This window comes from Takifugu rubripes, chromosome 21, assembly GCF_901000725.2.
Source record: "Takifugu rubripes chromosome 21, fTakRub1.2, whole genome shotgun sequence".
Taxonomy (NCBI): domain Eukaryota; kingdom Metazoa; phylum Chordata; class Actinopteri; order Tetraodontiformes; family Tetraodontidae; genus Takifugu; species Takifugu rubripes.
In genome coordinates, this window is record NC_042305.1 from 14,686,822 (window position 1) to 14,709,741 (window position 22,920).

General features: G+C 45.3%; 1 protein-coding gene and 1 long non-coding RNA gene across 4 annotated transcripts; one reads left to right on the forward strand and one right to left on the reverse strand.

Annotated features, from left to right (window-relative positions):
* Window positions 1-99: 99 nt before the first annotated feature.
* Window positions 100-986, reverse strand: LOC115247578 (uncharacterized). Of its 2 annotated transcripts, XR_003886625.1 has the most exons (4): window positions 912-961; window positions 671-771; window positions 527-557; window positions 100-201 (listed from the first exon to the last, which is right to left on the reverse strand). It is a non-coding gene; the product is annotated as an uncharacterized lncRNA (long non-coding RNA). The 2 variants fall into 2 exon arrangements; XR_003886624.1 differs by having other exon boundaries at window positions 671-986.
* A 630-nt stretch (window positions 987-1,616) lies between these two features.
* On the forward strand, window positions 1,617-19,421 carry aacs (acetoacetyl-CoA synthetase). 2 transcript variants are annotated; one of them, XM_003975118.3, is made up of 18 exons: window positions 1,617-2,004; window positions 3,079-3,182; window positions 4,232-4,352; window positions 4,739-4,852; window positions 7,301-7,398; window positions 7,720-7,834; window positions 7,955-8,036; window positions 8,129-8,282; window positions 8,885-8,965; window positions 9,280-9,404; window positions 13,072-13,136; window positions 14,556-14,678; window positions 17,317-17,430; window positions 17,789-17,914; window positions 18,005-18,074; window positions 18,188-18,246; window positions 18,338-18,540; window positions 18,632-19,421. In XM_003975118.3, exons 1-18 carry the CDS (start codon window positions 1,866-1,868, stop codon window positions 18,767-18,769), a joined length of 2,031 nt encoding a protein of 676 aa, XP_003975167.1. In that variant the 5' UTR covers window positions 1,617-1,865; the 3' UTR covers window positions 18,770-19,421. The 2 variants fall into 2 exon arrangements, with proteins under 2 accessions (XP_003975167.1, XP_029685727.1); XM_029829867.1 differs by lacking the exon at window positions 1,617-2,004 and adding an exon at window positions 3,892-3,961.
* The last annotated feature ends 3,499 nt before the right edge of the window (window positions 19,422-22,920 follow it).

A 22,920-nucleotide genomic window follows, 5' to 3' on the forward strand; every position in this document is an offset into this window, starting at 1 on the left:
TGCTTCCAAAAAAGGCACTTTTTCTAAAAATTCACGACTACAGAAACCTTTACCAAAGTCTTTCTAACGGTTAAAATGAGGTTAGAGACTCTAACTTACCCCTCAGTGCGTGTTTGAGAACATGTTTCGTGTATTCTGCCGACTTTTGAAAGGTGTTTTTCTCCCCTCTGCTGGTGAGTGTTGGGATAAACTCTATCACAACTGCAGGTGTACAGATCAAAATTTAAATATAAATACAAATAAAATATTTGATAAAAGATGCAAGTGCACGTGCACCCAGGATGAGTAAGTTTTTAATTTTTTTTTTGCTTGTAATCAGACCACAACCCACCGGCTTGAGATAAATAAAGACATGGTGGTGGTGGTTCAATCCATTGGTAATAGGATGAGAAGCGGACAAAACATAGGTGTTCTGGTAGTAGGGAAAGGTGCCAGAACACCTTCAGAGCACTGCCGAGTTACCCTTGAGCAAGGTACCGAACCCATAAACACTCATATAGCGAACTGCGATGAATTGGCGACTCACCCAGGGGTGGACCCTTCGCCTCTCCTCGACCCTGAAAAGGATAACGCGGTTATGAAGACGAGACGAGACCATTTTAAAAGACATACACCAATACCATGGCTTAAAAATCTTCGTTAATGTGATTTCTTACGATTTATCACTTACACAGACATATTTAGGTGGCTGCATGGAAAACTTGCACGCTTTAAATCCTCTGCTTCGCGTTTTCCTTTTTTAGCCGTTCTGCAACGAACGACGGATGCACCCTACCACATAGGATAAGATCGTAAATTCAAAAGATTATTACTTTTAGACTGCATTAAATAACAGCACGCGCAATTATAGTTAGCTTTTCAAAAAGCACATTTACTCTATTTTAATTTTTTTTTACAGGAAATGAATAGACCTCTAGAGATGTCAAAATATTGGTTCAAAGATCGCTGTTCGTGTTTTGTAATACCAGTTAATGGAAAAACTGGGATTGATCAGAGCACACGCGAGGAGAGTCGCGCTTTCTCTCCAGTGATTGGTCACACCCCTGAAACGCGTCTATACCACCACCCTCTGATTGGTTCATTTTCCAGCCGCGAGGCGAATCAAAGCCGTTATCCGGGCCGCAGGAAGCCGCCGGTCCGACGCTGATGGTCCGCCTCCCACATAGACCGATGGGTCGGCTGATGTGGGACCAGAGCGCGGCGGACCAATCACAGCGCTGCACTCCGACAGGCCTGGCACGAGAGCACACGCGAGCCCCTCAACCACGCTGGGACCATGGCGCGTTCACGCGCTGCTGCTGATGAGAAATTCACAAGAACCGTCGCCACCTGCTTGGTGTACTGGTTCATTATAGATTTTCAGTCATATTTAGAAAATTTTCGAAATATTAATGTATTGTTGATTTCTATTTGAACATTTACAATCTATTGGCGCGTGTTAGTGAGTGTACGCTTTCATAACACACACACACACACACACACACACACATGAACTCAAGTAGCCAGTTTAGTATGCGTACGAACCGCTTTTAACGTTTCTTCGCATTCTACTTTTCCATTTTCCAACGAAATTCAAATGAACCGTGATAACGTGAGGGTGCGCTAAATTAAGCAACACTTTGCTCTTGAATCCACCTTGGATACGTCATCACGCCGGGGCGTGGCCCTCTGTCACTTTACTTCGGTCGCTCCACGCTCCGGTGACAGTTGCTAGCTGACGCGCTCTGTAATCGCTAACCCAGACTAAGTAGCCCGGCGATCTAATTCCACAGGAGCCCTCATCTGTCGAGATTGTTATTTTAAGAGAGGCCCGCTGGACCTTCACCTTCACGACGTTGTCCAGCAGTTAACGATACGGCACTAACATGTCTAAGGACACGGAGAGAAAGAGCGACAAAATCATGGATATGGACAGCAAAGTGCTGTGGTACCCGGACTCCAAGCGGAACACACACATGGACAGGTTCAGGATGCAGGTCAACAGGGACTATGGGCTTAATCTGGGTGAGTAGGCTGGAGGACGCAGACAGAGAATGGGTGCGTTAGCGTGAGTCTAATCAGTCATTTTAAATACCCTGTTAGCTACATCAGTTTGGTTTGTTATGCACCCTTTTGCTAATTCATAACAGAAAGCAGCAGTAGTATCTGATTTTTACATGGCAATGCACATCTACTTGTTCTAACGTTCAAAATCCCATTTAAAAGAAGCATGCTTCTTTTAGATCTGGAGGAATGTGGAAAAACCTGGCCAGCTGGGTGATGATCCAAGACAGACGCAATAGAATGAATATAATAAGTACAAGAAAATCTGGATATACCATATGGTTTATTTTAGTTACCTTGCAACCCCACTCATATATAGAAACATTTCCCAACACATTAAAAAACCATCAGTTGCATTGCAAATATCTTAAGATAAGATAAGATAAACTTTATTGATCCCACATCGGAGAAATTCACATGTTACAGTAGTAGCCAGTGGTATACAACACTAAATGAAAAACTATTATGTTATGTACATTACTATGTACATTATACATTATATACAGAGGGGAATATTATACTATATATCTTGTGATGTGCAGCTGCTTTAAATTTGAAAGGTGCCCTGTTGCATGGTGTAGGTATGCAATTAAATCAACTTTGTACTTCTTAATTTGTCTGCATGTTTTTAATGAAACACTTTTGAATTAATTTTTTTTTTGAAGCAAACAGGCCTGATCTTGGTTAGAACAACTTGAATCACAGCTGAGGAGGTTTTGTACTTTTCCACACCTAGATTTTCACACACAGCTTTGAGTCAGAGTTCTGAGGTCTGCACAAAAGAGGCCAAACAGCAGTAATTACACCCCAGAGAGAAACTGTGTCCATCGACTGAATCAGTTTAACGTGACAGAATGGTAACGGTGAGTTTTATCCATGCGTTGGACACAGAGGGGGAGTTCAGTCCACGCTGCATGTAATCAATGTTCAAACGTCTGCTCTTTCTTCTGTTTACTCAACTGTTGCAACTTAACTTTCTGTGTTTGCTAATCGTCATAATGCTCTAGTCAATAATCGCCGCTCTCCCTCCCTCAGCCAACTACAACGACCTGTACCAGTGGTCCGTGGACCGCCACTCTGAGTTCTGGGGGGAAGTGTGGCGCTTTTGTGGCGTCCTCAGCTCCAAACCTTACGAAGAGGTCAGTCCGATGTGGTCACGGACGTTGTCTAGCCTGAGGTGATGGCTTGTGTCTCTGGTCTGACGCCCAGACAACGCTTTGTGGCTCTGATGTTATTCGGGATGTTTGTCCTCTATCTGTCTGGGACAAGGCGTTCCCAGATATTATTTCAATAACCTGCCAGGCATCTGACAGATGATTGTAGATTCTACTTAATGTAGAGCATTCAGAAGACTTTTGTAACATCCTGGACATACATCTAATCTAGAGTCGTGGCTGATGCTGGAGAACCAACACTTCTGAGGAAAATGTATAATTACCACGCCCAGGATGTAAAATAACTCAGTTATGAATCTGAAATTGGGAGGCAAAGATTGATAATGGGCCAAGGAAGAGCTGATTAAATCTGGTGATATTTCAAATTCCGGAGGGACATTGACCTTTGATCCTCCAAAGATCAAAGCCAAGGGTATTTGATCATCCAATAAAGGAACCTGTTATGTAACTTTCTATCGCTACTGCCTCCAAAAATGTCGGAAAATGCTTCTTACGGGTGTCACAACATGAGGGGGAAATTACCTGCATCCTTTTTTTACCAGTCATACCTGTCACAAGGTGCACATTCTCTTGATTTACAGCTAAAATCAAACATTTCTAATGAGGCCGATGTATGCGTAATTCCTTTATCTTAATTTGTGTTTATTTAATTTATGGTACTGTCTGGTCTCAGGGTGCAGCTTTGTTCCAGGATACACGGTAGCTGCTCAGCTGGGCGTGTGTCCTCATAAATGAGGTCTCAGGTAAAAGTGCAGCTGTGTTTGTTGTTATCTTTCCTTTTATAAGCACAGATAATTCCTTCCACGTCTCACTTGGATTTGTGCCCCTATGCGTGGCCCTGGGTGATGAGGGGAATGCGTTTAAGGATTTTCCTGTGTCGTCTGTAGCGAAAAATTTAAGTTAAAATGTATGGAACGCAGGAAGAATGAGGATTCTGTTTAATGCACAAAGGTCTCGGATGCCTCGTCAACGCCGCATCGCTCTCATATGTGCTTTGTGGGTGTGTATTCCAGGTTGTGGATGTCACCAAACGGATCTCGGATGTCCCAGAGTGGTTCAAGGGAGCCCGGCTCAACTACGCCGAGAACCTGCTCAAACACGCCGACCAGGACAAAGTTGCTCTCTATGCTGCGAGTGAGTAGAAGAGCTGTGTTCGTGCACGAGGAGAGAGGCGGGGTGCAGTGGACTGCTGTGGTTTTCCCTCCGTTAAAGCATCCTCACACACCAGGAGGGTTCAGAAACACACAGTTTCTGCTCTTCTTGTGCTCGCTCATGCTGTCGCACAACGATGCGTCCCAGGCCCGTTGCCTGACACCTTATTAGATTAACCGCTGCTCTCTGCTTTTCCTATCTGCATGACAGTGTCTGTGCACGGTCACACATGCGTGAGCGTGACCTTCACTGGGAGCTGTCATTTGATTATGAGAAGGTTTTGGAGCTTTGTGGGGCCATCTTGGCTATTACTTAAAGACAGAGACACTTCCTCAGAGTTGAGATCTCTTCCTGTTTCTGCTCCCCAGCGGAAGCAAACGAGGAGATAGTGAAGGTGACGTACGGGGAGCTGCGGCGGGACGTGGCTCTGTACGCCGCCGCCATGAGGAAGATGGGCGTTCAGACCGGTGACAGGGTCGTAGGTGAGTCTCTCCCACATGAGTACTGCTGTTGTTCTGAGCGGGTGTCTGTTTGTGTTGGAGCATCTTTAACACACACACACACACACACACACACACACACACACACACACACACACACACACACAGTCTGTGCTTGTGGTCTGAGGTGGGGGGGGTGCTCTTACTGGATTGGCCCCCGTCTCCGGGTCTTACTGAAAGTTGCCTTATAGCTCATATTTGCAGAGGGAGGCTGAGCTCAATGCTGATGCTTTCTGAAACACTCCACTGCATTGTACATTCAGCACTAGACACACACACACACACACACACACACACACACACACACACACACACATGCCAGGGACTCCATATTTCTCCTACATTTTGGCCAAAAGACTTTTCAAAGCACCACATTGTCTCTTGGAATTGGACGTGAAAGCAGAGCAGCTCAGCTGTTGATGGGTCATTTGAAAGATTGTTGCCAGCTCTTTTCATAAACGAGGCATCTTCACACAGTTTCCTTGTTTTAGCTGCAAAACCAAATGCTGCCTTTTACTGTCCTTTATGTGAGGGATCGTCGGCGTGGTTATTAAAGGATGCGTGCATAGGGGAACACTGTGATCCGTGCCAATGAGTGTTTCAAATTCTAACACGTCCTGAACCAAATTCTGGTCTTTCTTGATACTCATGTTCATACAAAGAGCATTTAAGGGGAAAGGAGGCCTGTCTGTTATCTCCTCTGCCCAGAATAAAAGTTGTGCTTCCCCTGTTAGATATTAATTGAACAATGGAGGTTTCCAGGTCTGTCCATGATCCGTTGAGTGACGCTGGCTATCTTGCCTGAGCACATACTCAAGGGAAAGATTCCATCCTGCTGCGGTAGCGAAATCCATTAAGTAAAGGACTGGAGGTCTGTGGGAATCTCATTAGACACAAGGGAGGGATGGAGAGAGATATTTGAGGAGAGAGAGAGAGAGAAAGTAAGAAAGAAAGAGAGAATACTAATGTGCAGTTGTAAGTGTTGTAGCAAAGAAGTCAGTGCCTATAATCCAAAAGATATATAAGCACTTAGCTAATGAAAATGTACATGATACGCACACACGCACGCACGCACGCACGCACGCACGCACGCACACACACACACACACACACACACACACACACACACACACACACTAACATTATGCCACTAGTTTTTGTTCTCACACATATGAAACATCCTCTCATTGCTATTTAGAATGCCGCACCATTTCCCAGAACAATATCGCACTTTTCCCCAATATCTTTGGTGTTTGCTTTCCACTTCCTATGCCCTCTCTCTCTACTCTGGGGACTCTTTGCTGCATTCTCACATAAAAGTCCTCCACAGGCATGAAATGTGGTACAAAATGGTTGTATTCACACATGCAGTTGCTTCAGATACCTTCATACATTGATGTCTGGCATAGCTCAATAGCGCTGGGGTTTAAAGGTGTTGCACATTTCCTGGTGTGACTCACTGTTGCAAGTTCCTCCTGTTGATCATGTTGACATAAAGCTTATGTTGTAATTCCCGACCTGTGTGTAGGTGTGTGCGCATCTGGGTGGTGATCAGGAAACCTCTGATTCACCTTGATAGCATTGGTGACCCTGCAGATGTGCCCCGTGGAAGCCAGTGGCTGCAGGTCCTCTGATGAGTGGACAGGCTGATATGATGGCACACTGTTTGCCTGAACCCTCAGACCTTGTCGGGTTTGTAGAAGAAGAAACGGTGTGTTGCTTTGGCAAGCAGCAAATCCGCAGAGCAAACACCAGGATTAGATGGGCCACCGGGGCAGCGAAATGTTGTCCAGAGATTATTAACCATGATAACGTTTGTCCTGGTGCAAAGTGCCACGAGAGTCTGTGGAAATAAACTGTCATCCAGTCTGACGCAGGCGTCTGGTCCCAGCTGTGGGCAGCAAACTGGGATTAATCATGAAGCACAGGAGGGGAAATGATGGCTTTCTGGTGGATTATGTCTACATGACTCCTAGATGTATCATTCTGTCTCATTTTTAACATTTTTTTGGAGTTTTTTTGCCGGCAGGGGATGTTTTGGAATAAAAATCTCACCATTAATGCAGAGCAGAATATGTGCATAAATTAAATAAATGAAGACTGTAATGGATTTCTTGTATCAACATTTGAATTGCAGGGGGATTTAAATGTCATTTGCATCATTGTTCAGTAGCAATCATATTCCATTATGCAGTTGTCAATATATTGGCTTTTATTCCTCCCTTTCTCTCTCATTTACATCTAAGTTTGCCCTGTAAAAACAATTGTAGTGTCCCTGTGTCACATACCACATTGATTAAGTAATAAATTACAGTAAAACTGCTTATATATTCTCAGCACTCTGGATGGTCACATGTCTCTCGTACCTCTTTAGGAAACACACTGACGATTGTTTTTAATGACCGTTTGATGGCCTCTCTCTATTTCCAGGCTACCTCCCCAACAGTATCCATGCAGTAGAGGCCATGTTAGCCGCAGCTAGCATCGGAGCTATCTGGAGCTCTACATCTGTGGACTTTGGAGTCAATGTAAGTACAAACTACTCACTCCAATAAGGCAATAGCTCGAATCAACATGTTTAAAAAAGGAAATGTCTTTTAAGTGTTATTTAGTGGAATAACTATAATGTTCATTAATGTTTCTTTCTTTCTTCTGTTTAAACTGGGTTTGTGGTGACACTGCCCCCCTCATGCAGATCAGAGAACTACAGCATTAATGACATAATAATCTGTAGTTTTTGCATGCTTTTAAAAGCTTTGTGCCATTTAGCAATTCTTCAGATTGTGTTGTAATTATATATTTTGGTTTGTTTGTATCGATTTATCATTTCCCGCCCTTTTGTGTGTCAGGGTGTGCTCGATAGATTCTCTCAGATACAGCCGAAGCTGATCTTCTCCGTCGCTGCAGTGGTGTACAATGGCAAAACACACGACCACATGGAAAAGCTCCACAGTGTTGTCAAAGGTTGGTGTCCCCGTGTTGTTGCCTGGTGGCAAATGGTGTGTTTTATGTCTCATGATGACCTGGTGACCTGTTCACGATGTACCTGACCCGACTTGTGATTTTTTTTCTCTTTCTCCGTAGGTCTTCCCGACCTAATGAAAGTCGTGGTGATTCCTTACGCTCGCTCCAAACAAGAAACCGATCTCGCCAGAATCCCCAACAGGTAAGGAGCAGCAAGAAAAGCACATTCATGTAAAGACAGGATGCTGAGGTCATGGTCATTACCTGGTCTGAGTTTCTCTTCATCTACTTCAGTGTATTTATAGATGACTTTTTAGCCTCTGGACGCGGTGAGTTGGACCAGTTTCCTCAGCTGGAGTTTGAGCAGCTTCCATTCAGCCACCCTCTGTTCATCATGTACTCCTCTGGCACCACGGGGGCTCCTAAATGTATGGTCCACTCTGCCGGGGTAAGAACATTATGCTGAGGGAAGAGAGATATCTCTATCACTTCATGGGGGGGTCACAAAGGATTCACAATTGATGGCATTTTCTAGTTATTTGCAGAATTTTTCAGATGTTTGCATACGTTAAATAAATGTTTTGGTTTGATGCTACAATAATTGCCACAAGGTGGCACCAGAGCCCATCTGCAGATTTTTCCTGAGCTCCTCTGAGCGTTTGAATGACACACCCCACACACACATACACCCACTACAAACCACATCGGAGTGAGTGAGACTGTCAGCAAATGTTTTTTTTAATTATTTTTGAAGGCTGAAACACTCATCATTAAGTTAAATTTAGAAAAAAACTGCACATTTGTGTTAATTCTACCTCTTTGTCACGGATGCTTTTCGCAGCTCTGCCGGGTTTCGTGTTTGCTTTTAACCCACTGCCTTTTCTTTCTAAAAGCTTTTATACCCTAATCTTGAAAATGCTTTTTCATGTTTGAAACGCCTCCCTTTCAGCTTGGGTTTTAATCATTCTTCCTCTCTGTCTTCCTTGTTTCTCTGTACTGATGATTGCTGAAAGTATTTAGGGGCTGTGCTTTGTTTCCCTGGCTCTGCAGGGCACCCTGATCCAGCACCTGAAAGAACACGTTCTCCACGGGAACATGACCAGCAGCGATGTCATCATTTACTACACCACAGTAGGTCTACAGTCAGTCTGCAGGAGCTTCTGCCACCCCTTTGTTATTTAACATTAGTTTTAAGAGAAGCGGAATCCAACACGTATTCATTGTTAATCTTGTAATGATTTCTTTAGAACACACATTATCATTTAATGACATATTGGATAAATTATGTTAAAGTTCTTTGAATTTCCCGGACTATTGATTGAGCGTCTGTCAATCAAACCGGCAATTTACTGTCTAACTTGCAGCTTTGCTGCCTCAATTTTTCAGCCAGTTTAACTTGTGTCGATGACAGGAACCCGCTGACCTCTGGGTTTTTTTGTCCGCAGACCGGCTGGATGATGTGGAACTGGCTGGTGTCGGCGCTGGCAGTAGGGGCCTCTGTGGTTCTGTACGATGGATCGCCGCTGATGCCCACGGCCAGTGTGCTGTGGAACCTGACAGACCAGCTGGGGTGAGTTAGTCGAACAGGAACAAAAGCAACACTTATTAATGTATCCACCCACTGTCTTTTTAAATGTTTAAATGGATGAGAGCGCATAAAAATGCTGATAGTAAACATATGATGGGTTTTAGCCAAAAGCAAGGTCTGTCTTGGAAATCTAGCATTCATCATCTGAACTGTTGCCGTGCACACGAGAGCAGAGCTGAGCCATGAAAAGTTATGCTCATTACCATGTGTATTCTAAACTAGGATCTTATTCAACTCCTCATGTAATAAACATTTCTGATGTTTATTCACTTATTAATGTTTGCCAGAGAGAAAAGGAAAGGGGGGGCAAGGAGAATGATGAGCACAGATAAGCTTTAGACTTTAGGCTTTATATCACCGCCGACCACCAGGTGGAGGTGTTCCTTCTTGACAACGTGCAAGCTACTCACGCGCACTGGAAATTTGGATGGATGATTGGGTCACCTCTTTGCTGCTCTTTGATTGGCTGGTGGGTTTAATCAAAAGACTTAATAACACACGAGTACCCGCTGTCTGAGATGACTACAATACCACCTTTTGATTGCTCTTTCCACCCAGCTTTGGTTCCCATCTCAAGTAGTTTAGAGGATATAGAAGATCACCACCATCAATATAGAGGTTGCAGACGCCTGAATCGATCTGCTTTTGTCTTTTAAGGAAAAAGGAGAAACAAATGAGTGAGAAGCAAAGTCTGTGTGTGCTCAGGCATGCAATTAATTTCACCTAATCTAACTGGGAAGAGGACAGTTGCGTATCGGTTTCAGCACCTTTCCTCTTTTTATTATGTCTGGAGAAGAAAACCAGGCGCCTTCAGATTGTTGCACTTTTTCATTTTTGTTCATTTAAACAACGTTTTACATTGTCAGTTCAATGAAACTCTCATTAAATTCAGTCACGTTTCAGATTAAAATCGATTTCTTTGTTATTTGTGATGTTGAAAGTTTTGGACTGATGAAATGTTGCTTAATAACAACACGATTTACACTCAATTTAATCGGGACTTTTATTTATTTATTTTTTAAAAGCTCCCAATGCTAACTGTTCATTAGGACAAAGTGCACATGTTTTTTATGTTTGATCAGATAAACTTGATCTAAGTAAAATAAATTCGATCACAAGAAACGACAGGCTTTGGTCAACAGATTTTTTGACATCTGCTGGGAAATGTGATATTTCACAAGGACTCTTTTGATAAAGATTAAGAATCCCCACAAAAAACCATAAAAGCTGTTCACCTGCTGCCCCCCCCCCCCCACGTGTGTGAGCCGGCAGATTGTGCCACACGAGGGTGAGAGTGTGTCACCTAGTTCAGCTTTGGTTGGATTCCGAAAAAGAAATCCGATGCGGTCAGCACAAGTGTGACCCTTACGGCGGCGGCGCCGCTGCAGAGGCAGCAGATCGCCGCCAGCGAGCGGAGTAATGACACGGGCGGGGAGGAGCGGCAGCCAGGAAATAGTCCTTCCTCTGCAGAAATGTCTGCAGAGATGCACAGGGGTGCGCTGAGGCTGATCCGTCCGCTGGTCGAAGCCTCTCAGTCCTGCGTGTTGTGTTTAAATCCGTCTACGCCGTGTGGACGCTAACGGAATTACTCCTCCCGTCCAGCTCCGCCGCCTGTTGTGCGGAGGTATTTACATTTAGAAACGCGCTTCCATAAAGAACTTCAACGGACTGTGTGACAGAAAGATGGATGGAACCTTCGAAAGCTCCAGAAATTTTGAACCAATTAGGTGATGTTGCCCCCCCCCCTCGCTCGTTTTTCCCATATCTCAGCTCTATATGATGCAGTCCTCAGGGAGATGCTGACAGGAGACATTTTTACACCCTCATCGTTTGAATGGAGGCCGGACATTTTAATTGGGGCTAAATCTGTCAGCTGTTCGGAGGGTCTTGAATTTACTCCAAAGTGCCCCCATCACCCTGACTTTTGTTGGTTAGTTAGCGCTGCAGTTCCAGCTTCTTTTCTTCATTCTGCCTAACGCTTGACATTTGCAGAGTTTAATTGTCTTCATAGATTATTTTTTTTCAAGAAAGATGACATTTCCAGTTATGCCAAAACGCTGGCAGAAGTGGATTAACGGCGTTTTAATGCTTCGCGTAAAGGGAAAAGGGTGAAGACGGATGCACGAGAGGAGTTTCCTGCTGCTGCTTCATATGAGTGGAGAATGTTCTGAAGTCAAAGAAACATTGTTGTGGAAGGAATCTATAGCTAAGGAACGAGTACACTGATAGTTGGAGCCAAGTAAAAGTAGAGAGGGGCCACGGCTACGGTGGCTCATAGGGAACAAAAATGCATTTTTTTGGTTTTCAAGCATTCACTAATTCAGATTTCCGTTTTTGGAGGGACGGAAAAATTAGAGAAACGTGAACTACATCGAGCCTTGTTGGCTTAACACTGACTTGGTGGCCACTGGTAATACGTTTCCATGGGAACGGCCATAGAGGGACAGCTGTACATCTAGCGTCATCCATCCTCACCAGAGAGGTTCCCCTGGTCAACGGAGGGACCATCACCATGGTAATTGGCAGGAAGTCAATTCCAGATGTTGGTCAGGGGTCAGAGGTCAGAGGCAGTGAATGTTTGTCACATGACTTAAAGGCTTTTAAAGCATCATCGTCTTTAAAATCCCAGCATTTTTCACCTGTGATAAACCCCCACCCCCCACTCACCAGACGCGCGCCCGACACGTCTATTACCAGTAATCGATTTGAACCTGCGAGGCAATTATTTTCCAAGAGACTTGTTTGTTTGTTTTTTTTAATCTTCCTGAGTGACACACGTGGTTATCACACTGAAAGGAGGCGTGATTGATTTAAGAGACGCGCTCGGCCATTTGCGGAGGCCCGCCGCCTCCGAGGCTGCAGCCGCGCAGCTGACAACTCCCCCCCCCCCGAAGGTGTCGTCCGTCCACTGTCAGGCGTCAGGCGCGTCTCCTTTCACACACCTGAAGTCATTTCCACAAAGAGACCACAAAGCCAGCGAAACATTTTTGATTTTGTGGTTTATTTTTAGCCCTGTGAAGAGTCACACACACACACTCGTCTGTCCCGAGAGCTGTCAGAACCCTCAGACTCCCAGCCCTCCGGTAGAGGACCCGAGTCTGAAGGAGGTACCGCCCACGTGGGCGAGGAAGAGATTTTTTTTTAATATATACATTTATTAAAGAATGAACAAACATTTGATTGAGTGCTTTCTAATGATGCTTTTGCAAATGATTCATGTCGGGGGAGGAAGACTTTCCACTGCTTGGGCTGACGGGGGCTTGCCTGTTGAAGGCGGGTTGTGTTCTGCCGCAAACCCAAATGAGTGTTATTAGAGATGATGAAACCTCACAACCCGGCGCTTCCCTGCCTCGAACCAGATATGTCATAACTCAATAGCAGCCAGATTGCCATGGAATCTGCCAACAATGGCCGCGCCACCCCAGGGAATGATTCATGTTTGCGCGTTTGGTTCTCTTTAAAGGTTCTGCTGTCATACTGCAGAACGCAGCGGGCCTACGTGGTGTGGGAGGACACACAATAACTGTCACTTCTGCAGGAACACAAATGATCGTCTTCCTTTTGACGCCATCTTTCACCTCCAGAAATCCATGTAGGTCCTGTTATTTCTGCCTTTTTAAAAGAATATATATATTCTTGTTCTTTTTAGAATCACTATCTTTGGAACTGGAGCCAAGTGGCTGTCTGTCCTGCAGGAGAGGAACCTGAAACCCAGTAAGTGTTGGTCTAGCCCCGCTTGTTCAAATGCTGGTGCTCTCTGCCTGTAAAGGCCCTCTGTCGTCCTCCTTCTCTCTCGCTTTTAAAGGTAAATAATCCCTTTAGAATCCCTTTAAAATGCTGTTGCAGATAGTTTTTTCAAGAACTCAATTTCTCAAACTTGAGATAACGTTTCCAATTTCTGTTCTGTCTTATCACTTGATGTTGAATTAGCCGGCGTGCCTGATGTTTGCTGTATAAACAGTTGTACTGTAGTCACTCTCAGTTACACCCTTTTTTATTCATCCTCCTGACTTTGTGCTTGTTTGTTTGTGTCTTTGTTTGCTTATTTGGATGCTTATCACGGAAATGGAGCATGGCAGAGGATGCCATTTTGCGTTTGAAAGTGTGTGCGTGTGTGTGTTTAAGCGATCTTGCCTCCACTGGGATAGGAGGAGATTCTCCATTGGTTTTCCTCAGCAGTGGGTCTCTTTTCTCTGCCTGACATTTGGACTGGACACCTGGTGACATGGCAGGGGGTAGCAGGAACTGTGTGTGTGTATGTGTGTGTGTTTGTGTGCGTGTGTGTGTGCGTTGGCATTCATTAGGTCAGATTTGGTTGCTGGAGGGTTCTTCTTTGCACAAATGTTTGAAAGTTTTGACCTTTGAAGGGGGGGGGGTGACAGAAAAGGAGTATTTTAGTGTGTGTTTGTGGATGTGTGGACTTACTAAATATTGAGTACCACAATACTCATTCTACTGACAAAGTGAGGACATTTTTGGGAAGTGCTAAGATTTTGGTTGGTCCTCACAACTACACAGGCCTGGTTGATTGTTAAGCTAAGTTTTAGGGTTGAGGTTAGAATTGGGGTTAGGAAAGGTAAGTGTGAGGGGGTTAGTTGTGATGTTACATATATGTATAAGGAGCTATGGAATGCGTTGTGTCTAGGAAAAATAGAAGTACAAGTTGTGTGTGTGTGTTGTATTACATGGAGGCATTTTGCTTTATTGTTGGAAAAGAACCACTCGCCAACAGCCGCCGCCCTTGTCATGACCTCAGCACCTTTGTTAACTCCAGAGTTGTGTCTGATTGGAGCTGTTCAGCGAGGGCTGATGTAGCTCCTGTGGGAAACAGTCTCAACTGGTGTTCACACATGTCACACGTGCTGTTGGGTAGGATGGCCCCGGTCAGACACCAAGGCGGTAGCGCCATGTGGCTCCTGAAAAGGTTTTTGGGAGGTGTCCCCCACCGGAACATCAAACCAATGAAAACAACTTGCATTTACTTGGCGTATTAAAACAGAACTTGCAAGATTGAAACAGAAGAGACAAACAGACAACCACCGGCTGGCCCCGATAAGATCGGTCACATCTTGGTAAAGTTACTCAAATGTGTCTTCTGTACATAAATGTTGTGCATTTTCTTTTTCTGAACAGTGGAAACGCACAATCTCCACTCTCTCCACACCATCCTGTCGACGGGGTCTCCCCTCAAGCCGCAGAGCTACGACTACGTTTACCGCTGCATCAAGAGCCACGTGCTGCTGGGCTCCATCTCAGGTGACCCAACGTTTACTCTGACGCATAAAGTCAGTCTCTATGTAGCAGTTTCGTGGAGGTTTGAAAACTCCCTGGTACCTGTAAAAAAAAATAAAAAAATAAAAAGAATAAATTTAAAAAATCAAGCAACGCAACATATACACACAAAAGAGCTGAGGCGCAGAAAGGAAATGAAATTCCAAAACACAATCCTGTCATTCAGATAAATTGTATAGAACTTTAGTCTTTCCCCGCAGCCCACACTCGTACACAAAGAGCGGCTCGTTCAGCTTATTGTTGTGTTGACAGAGCAAAAGAATGCACTCAGCCCGGATGACGGACGCATTTCGCGTGCGTCACACGTGCACAACACTAAAAGCAGCAAAGCTCATGCTGTGAAAGACAACCGCCAAAGATGCACTGATGTATATACACACAGACACACAGACACACACACACATGGGCGCGGGGGCACACCCGATGGCATCCAGGTTGAAGGATGTTACACAAAAGAATCTGTGACAGTGAAAAAATGCGAGTGATTCTCTTATAAATTCACTTTAAAAAGTTTCTACCTCTGTTTTGAATGACCAGGAAAGAACTCAAAGGTGTAATATGTAATGTGCACTTCTCTTCAGGCCCAATCAGGGATTATCTTCCTCTGAAATGATGAGCGGTTATGTGTTTGTGCTCTTTTTGGTTCTGTGTGTCTTCCTGACGGAGGTCCTGGCCCAGCAGCTTCCTTTTTGTTGCCAAGGGCAACAGCAGGCGTAAACCCCTTTGGCTGCCAACAGACCTAACCTTGACCCCTGAGGTCATCGCTGTGTGTGTGTGTGTGTGTGTGTGTGTGTGTGTGTGTGTGTGTGTGTGTGTGTGTGTGTGTGTGTGTAGTGGATTTGGGGGTCATGGGATTTACTGAAGCATATGTGACTGACTGTGACCATGGCAACATATGTGATGGGGCTCCTTCACACAAATCATCCTGTGTGTGTGTGTGTGTGTGTGTGTGAGAGAGTGTGTGTGTGTGTCAGGTGGGATATCAGACCCCTGTTCTCTGTCAGTGGGAGATTTTATCACTTTCACTGTTGGATTTTGTCTGTTCTAATATACCTCCGTCTGACTACCCGTATGTCTCCTCCCTTCCCCTCCTCTCCTCTCCTCTCCTCTCCTCTCCTCTCCTCTCCTCTCCTCTCCTCTCCTCTCCTCTCCCCTGGCTTTTCCCCCCGACCCCCCACTGTGCGGGATGCTCAAACGCTTGACGTGTGAGAGCAGACTTGCGCGTGCACACGAAGGCGAACAGCTAGACACCAAGTGGGGGGTTCAGTGGATGATTTTACTCAGTGTTCAGAGCAGTCTTTGTGAGAAGTTGCCCTCTGGTGTATACACACACCGTGCAGATTTAATGGCTGGTGATGGAAGGCATCCCGAGAAAGCGTGAGTGGGGGGTTTTTGGCTGAAAATACACTTTGTGTGTGTTTTCCTCATGCGTACCTACCATTAGAGTGTAATCATAAAATAGCTGCACGTCTTCCCACTATTTAATCAGAAGACAAAGTTTCCACTACCTCCAGGGAGCCAATTAAAGCTCAATAAAGAACTTGGCAGAGGGAGAGAGGGAGAGTGGATGAGTGTAGAGAACAAAAAATAAAGCGAGAGAAAGCGAGGCATTGGAAGGACAGAGAGGGGAAGCAAGGAAGATGGATGGATGAGTCTGTGATATGGAGAGGTAGCGACACAACAAGGTGGCGAAGGAACAGAGGGAAAGGAGATGAATAGGAGTCAGGAATAGTATATGATCGGAGAAAGGGAGATGAATGGAGGGCGAGGGTGTGTGTACATGTATGTGTGTGCTAACCACAGGCTTGACAGCTGTAACGGTGTTGAACTCATAAATAGGTCGGTACAGGTGCAGAGAGGTGTGCAGCCTCTGGTTCATATGTGAAACCTTCAATGTTTCGAACCTCATCAAGGACGGAGACAGATCCCAAATCATCACCATACCAGCTCAGTTGGGGAGGGTTCCAGTCAGGATGTGACTTGTCAAAAGAATAGAGGGGGATGTGAAAAACAGGAAATCGGTAGGCCTAATCCTTAACGCAAACTAAAAAGACATGAAATAGTTAATTTTCTTGCCATTTAGCAAATCGTGCCGCTGGTTGCAGCCTCCAACCACGTGTTGCGAGACGCTTCCAGCAGCCTGAGCAAGGTCGGAGCTCTCGTCACAGAAGTTGTCCTGAGCTGGGCCATTTACCTCCACTTACCATTTAGAATAAGCTATAATGAGCTGTATTTATTACAATTATTAATGTTACTATTATTATTATTACTACAATTGTTGTGATTCTTATTATGTACTGTACCATGAGGAGATTCCTAATAACTTAACATTTGCATAAAAGCTTGTTTTTAAACTCTATAAACCCACCTAAAATGTTCGTTTCTCGCGTCTTTGAAGTGCAGAGAACCCAAAGTCATATAAAAATAAGCTATTCACACATTTTCAAAGCCAAACTCTTCAGTGTGGGTGTGTTCTGCTGCTCTGACTAGATTGGTTTCATTTTTTTGTTGAAGTATTAGTTTGATGTCCGCGCAAATCTTTGGAAATGTGTTTCCGTTCATTAACCAACCAATCAAACTCCTTCTTTTTCTCCCTGTCCAGGGGGCACCGACATAGTCTCCTGTTTCATGGGTCAGAACCCGACTGTCCCAGTGTACCGTGGCGAGATCCAAACCAGAAACCTTGGCATGGCCGTGGAGGCCTGGAGTCTTGATGGTGAGTGTGTGTGTGCGTGTGTGTGTGTGTGTGTGTGCGCACGTTTGCGTCCGCCCTCTAAGCTGACAGTCTGCTGTCACTCCGATTCAACATGTGGTGCTGTTGACAAGAGCGAAGCCCCGATCGGCACTCCAACCTGAGCAATGCGAGCCCAAGAAGAGCGACAGAAGTAGAGAACAGATGACGACCTAGAGATAGAAGAAGCGAGAGGCTCGCTGCCACTTTCCGTTATAAATAATCAGAGTCCCAGTCTCTCCCAGCAGTCACGGGGACACAGCCAGCGGGATTATTCTCTCCATGATGTAAATGCATCCACATCATGTGTTTAAGTGTGCGTTCTGTGTGTTTGTGTGTCCAGGTAAGCCTGTGTGGGGGGACAGTGGGGAGCTGGTCTGCTTGAAGCCGATCCCCTGCCAGCCAACACACTTCTGGAACGACGAGAATGGGAGCAAATACCACAAAGCCTACTTTTCCACATATCCAGGTAATCCATAAACCATCAACATTGTTTTCCTTAAAAGCAAAAAAAAAAAAAGATAGAATGGCGTTTTTTAATAGTGTTCTGTCTGCTCAGGCGTGTGGGCTCATGGGGATTACTGCAAAATCAACCCAGAGACAGGAGGCATTGTGATGCTGGGCAGGAGGTCAGCCATGAAGCCTTCCAGAGCTTTTCCCCAACATTACGTTGCACTTTTTATGTGAGTAATCTGCATCGTACGACGCCTCTAAAATCACCGTCTTGTGTTTCGTTTTGAAGTGATGGCACTTTGAATCCTAATGGCGTCCGATTTGGCAGCTCAGAGATCTACAACATCGGTGAGCGGGGGTGCTAACGATAACCTGCTTCTATTTTTAAAAAAAAGTTTTTGCTGTAAACTGAAGACCTTTTTATCTCCTCTTCCCACAGTGGAGGCTTTTGAGGAGGTGTCAGACAGCCTTTGTGTCCCTCAGTACAATGCGGACGGGGAGGAGAGGGTTATTTTGTTCTTAAAGATGGCGCCCGGAAAGGCTTTCTCTTCAGATTTGGTAGCAAAGATCAAAGGGGCCATTCGTAAAGCTCTGTCTGCCCGACATGTCCCTGCTCTGGTGCTGGAGACCGCCGACATTCCCGTAAGAAAATCCCAGATCAATTGGATAATCAGTGAAGCAACTGTGGCCTGTAAAATCAGCTCTGACGTGAACCACCCTTCTTCCTCCGCAGTACACCATCAGTGGCAAGAAGGTGGAAGTGGCGGTCAAGCAGGTGATCTCCGGCCGGGAGGTGGCGCAGAGGGGGGCCTTTTCCAACCCCGCTTCACTGGACCTTTACAAGAACATTCCTGAACTGCAGAACTATTAGAGACGCGGAACCGTCGCTGCTGGACCAGACTTGTGTCTGTGTAATTACAGCTGTGGCCACACGGGGGCCGAGCGGGAGAAAGAGGAGCAAAACCTGTCGATGGCAACTTCGCAAATACTGTTAATTCAGATGACAGATGCTTCGGTGCTTTAATGGCGTGAGGAGACAGACTTTAAACTGAATGGAAAGCTTCAGGCACCTTTGAGCCTCAACAGAGAAGTCAGAAGCACTTTGCTGATGAAACGTGCGGACGTACTAAAAAATTACCACCGTCTTTTTAGCTCCTGTCATTTTTATGTGCTTTGTCGCTCTGTGAAATGTATATATAAATGTATATGAATATATCTATATAGTTGCCTTTGCAGTTATTTTAACATTATAATTAAACACTGGAAAACTGATGTTGGGTTCGTGGATTACAATCATGGTTCACTTAACATGACATTTAAATTATTCCCACCATATATCTGAGATTTTATCCCACCTTTGTTCTAACATGTGTTGTCTTTGAATCGGCTGATTTCTGATGATTACAGGAATGTTGGGTGTTTCAATATTTCAGATTGAATAAGTACGAATGTAAATACGTGACTTGGAACCTGGATTAATCTCGAGTGGCTTTTCCTGCATTCAATAAATGGTTTAAATATGAGAGGGAGTCCGGGGTTTATTTGTTTTAATTCAGGAGTTTCTCCGCCACGCCGTCTCCCCGGCGATTCATTTAGGGTGACGATCTTCAGCATGAAGTCAAATGTATATAAATGATTTATTCTTTACAGCTTTATAGCATCAACGCCATGAAGATGTCAGTAACGAACTGTGATTAATACGAACCGGCACCCCAGTTTTGATGACTCAGCAGAGTTGTGTTTTTTTTTTTTTTTGGGGGGGGGTGTTAAAAAAAAAGTGTCAGACGGGTGGAGAAAAAGAACACTGTGCTCGTTTGATTAAATCTGTCTGTGTTGTTTCGACAGACGTCTGCTTTAGCAAGAAGCTCGGAAATTCTTCGTACCTTTATGAGCGTGAAAGCTGAGACCTGCCAGTCAGCCCGACATCAACACTGTAAGAATGAAGTGTCTGGTTCTTCACTGAGGAGAGACGCCTTCAGTCTTTAAACAAAGGGAAGTGTTCAGCTGCCACTCCAGTAGCTCGTAGAGGAGGATTAAAGGTTAGAATGGTTAGAGCTGGGGTTATGGTTGGGGGGTAGATGGGGGGGCTGAGGGTCAGGAGCCCTATGAAAGATGAGTGTGAAGTACTGGTGACCCGTGTTTCTTCTACATTCACATGGGGACCTTTTCAAGTGAAATCAGCTGACATGGAAATGTGTGTTTCAAACTTCCCCCGGTTTCTGTACAAATAAAGGAAATGATGGTTTTCCAGAACGCACGTGTCCGCGTGCACGATACAAGTGTTGCATCAGGAAAAAGTGCAGCCAGCAAGTAGACCAGGGTGGGAAACGACAGCTTTTTTAGCGCCTTGTGTGCTTTTGTGTAAACAGCACTTGTTTTCAAAAGAATTTGAATCTGTTTCAATTAGATAAATGAAAAAGGGGAAAACTACACTGTTCCAGCAGGTGGCTCACTTGTTAACGGAGCTTCAGGCATCCTGCTGGGACACTGGTTCTGACTACACAGCAGGAAAACATGGAGGATGGATGGATGGAGGATGGATGGATGATGGATGGATGAAACAACCCAAATTCATTTGGCCTTTAGCATCTTCTTGTGAAGCTAATAAATACGTTGTTGTGACAACGGCTCACACAGAATTTCGGTGGGATAGAGGAAACCTGGAAAAAATCAAATCTGCAAAGCTTTGAATGGATCTTCAAATTATAAATAAATAAACAAAAAGCAACGCAGCGTTTTATTCCTCCCATGTGAAGGAACCTGTGATGTCTCCCATGATCTCCATCCTCCAGCTGTGAGGATTTCACACATTTGCCTTCCTGCTCCACTCTTGCGCCGGGCTGAAAGCTCTCAGTTGCCCCAGACCTCCGTACATCCCATATTCCACCTCCTCAGAGACGCTCCAGAGGTGAGGACCTGTGCACCAAAGCCTCCCGCCTCCCTCTCGCCCCAACACACAGGCTGTTAAATCTAAGTTGGTTCCCACAGAGACGCCTGATCACAGCGATGGTAAAGGGCCTCCCAGACGTGTTCAATCCTGAAATGAAACAGGCAGCACGTCGGCGACCTGCTGCGGCGCTTTGAAGAGGGGGGGGGGGCACCCTTTTTAGTTGGGTCAAAGGAGACGGATTCCCTCGTCGGAGCAGCACCATTTTGATCTGGTCTGACGCTGCAGGTTCAGGAGGGGCAGAACAGAAAGGAAGGAACCTTAAACACGAAATGCGAAACACTCACAGCTCAAGCTGTGATGTTTTTTTTATAAATTTTTATTGGTTTCTCTACATGATGACGAACAAATGAAATTCTCTGCGAGGTATCAGCAGCTTCTTCATGTCGACTTTGATTGAGCTCATTCTCAGGAAGGTTTGTGTTGCTCTTAATCTGCTTTGAAACAAACTTAAAGAGGCTGATTGAGCCTCGGGGGTGATCCAACAGCCGAATCCACCAAGTCTGAGATCCAAATATCCAAACCGATTGCACGTCCTGCAGTGGTGATAATTAAGCTCACCAACACCTCGACGACGAGACGATTTAATCGTCACTTCATCGGTCTTGCTGTCTTTTTAAAGGTGACACGCGCAGCTAAACAGGCAAAAGTGTGTTTTGCCCAATTAGCAGCGGGACTTTTTTAAGCCTCCTGGGTTGTTTTGTTTACCCACCCACTCAGTGTGTAGCTGGAGCCCGAGCGTAGGTGTTTGCTAATGAATGACTTTTTCAGGCGTTCTTCGGCTGACACCCGCAAAGACAACTTCTAGCTCGGGGATTCTGTGCTCTCCTGGAACTTTTCATAACAAGGTGTCACTATAAGATTCGTGTTCATCGAGGTGGGTGGATTCAAGTTTAGGACCGCTACATTTGAGGTTAGTTCGCAATATTCATATTTTATCGGGGTAAACAAAAGGCTTTTCTTGATGGTGCGAGTCTCCATACTGACCAAATGCACCTTTGTTGCCTAAGTGAGTTTAAAGGTGCAGCGTATTTAGCTTTCTTCCAAAATGGCCGCTGTGAAAATGAGGTGTTGCAGGCTGCCACGGCTGATTAAGTGCCCAGCGGAACTCCGGGGGTTCATGGCATTATTTTGCTGTGAGGTCAGACAGTGCAGGGTTGTGATAGCGTGTCTGTCCTCAAACTGTTCAAAGGAGATTTATTTGGCGCTACGCTGGTGTGTTTACGGCACAGTGGACCACATAAACTGGGCAAACCTGCCAGTTTTGTGTCAACCTACAGCTAAACGCTCGACCTGCCTCCCTGTGTGTCGCAGCAATCATCTAACTTCCGGGGCAACCAGCATTTATTCAGAAACCCCCTTTTTCAAAATCACCGAAACTCCTCTTCCATTGGTATTAAAGGTATGAAACAGCCCCCCCCCCCCCATTAGGAGTGCCAGGCGAGAGCGGTGGAATCGCTCTCTGATACTTCATTACCGCTTTCAAGAGTTTCAGCTATCTGATGTCGACGATCTGTCGGCGCAGGAGGCCCACATCCCCTCCCGACTGCACGCGGAGCGGGAGGATTCTGAAGCCTTTCCACTCCTGTCGCCTTCAGAACCACCCACGAGTGTTGTGCGGAAAAAGAAGTTGCCTTATCCGGAGTCTGACCCACTTCTCAAACTGAAACAACCCAACGTGTTCCCGCCGGGAACGCCACAGACAGAAGTTCAACAGAGGCGTCGCGTCCGCAAGAGTCCGATATTCTCCCTTTCTGATCGACGGCAAATCCAGGCTGTCGAACTTAAGGAGCTGGTAACTACACCCTTTCAAAATAAAAGCAGAAGAGAAACTAAAGCAGCAAAGCAAACAAGGCGTTAAACAAGAAAAAGAACGAAGATAAATAATCAACACATTGGAGACATTTTAATTGGCAGGAAATTTGAAGGGGAAAATAAAAATCTCCCCGCGTCTGTGTCTGATGAATTGCTGCAGCGAGGGCACGAAGCATAGAAACAAATTACAATAAGAAAGAGGGAGCATGAGAAAGGTGTAATCAGGTAGAGACAGGTGAGGCGAGGTGGCACCGTTGAGG

Coding starts and splice junctions, on each gene's coding strand:
- aacs (XM_003975118.3), top strand. CDS start 1,866: ATGTCTAAGGACACGGAGAGAAAGAGCGACAAAATCATGGATATGGAC. Junction 2,005..3,078: donor GGACTATGGGCTTAATCTGG/GTGAGTAGGCTG, acceptor TCCCTCCCTCAG/CCAACTACAACGACCTGTAC. Junction 14,679..17,316: donor GCTGCTGGGCTCCATCTCAG/GTGACCCAACGT, acceptor CTCCCTGTCCAG/GGGGCACCGACATAGTCTCC.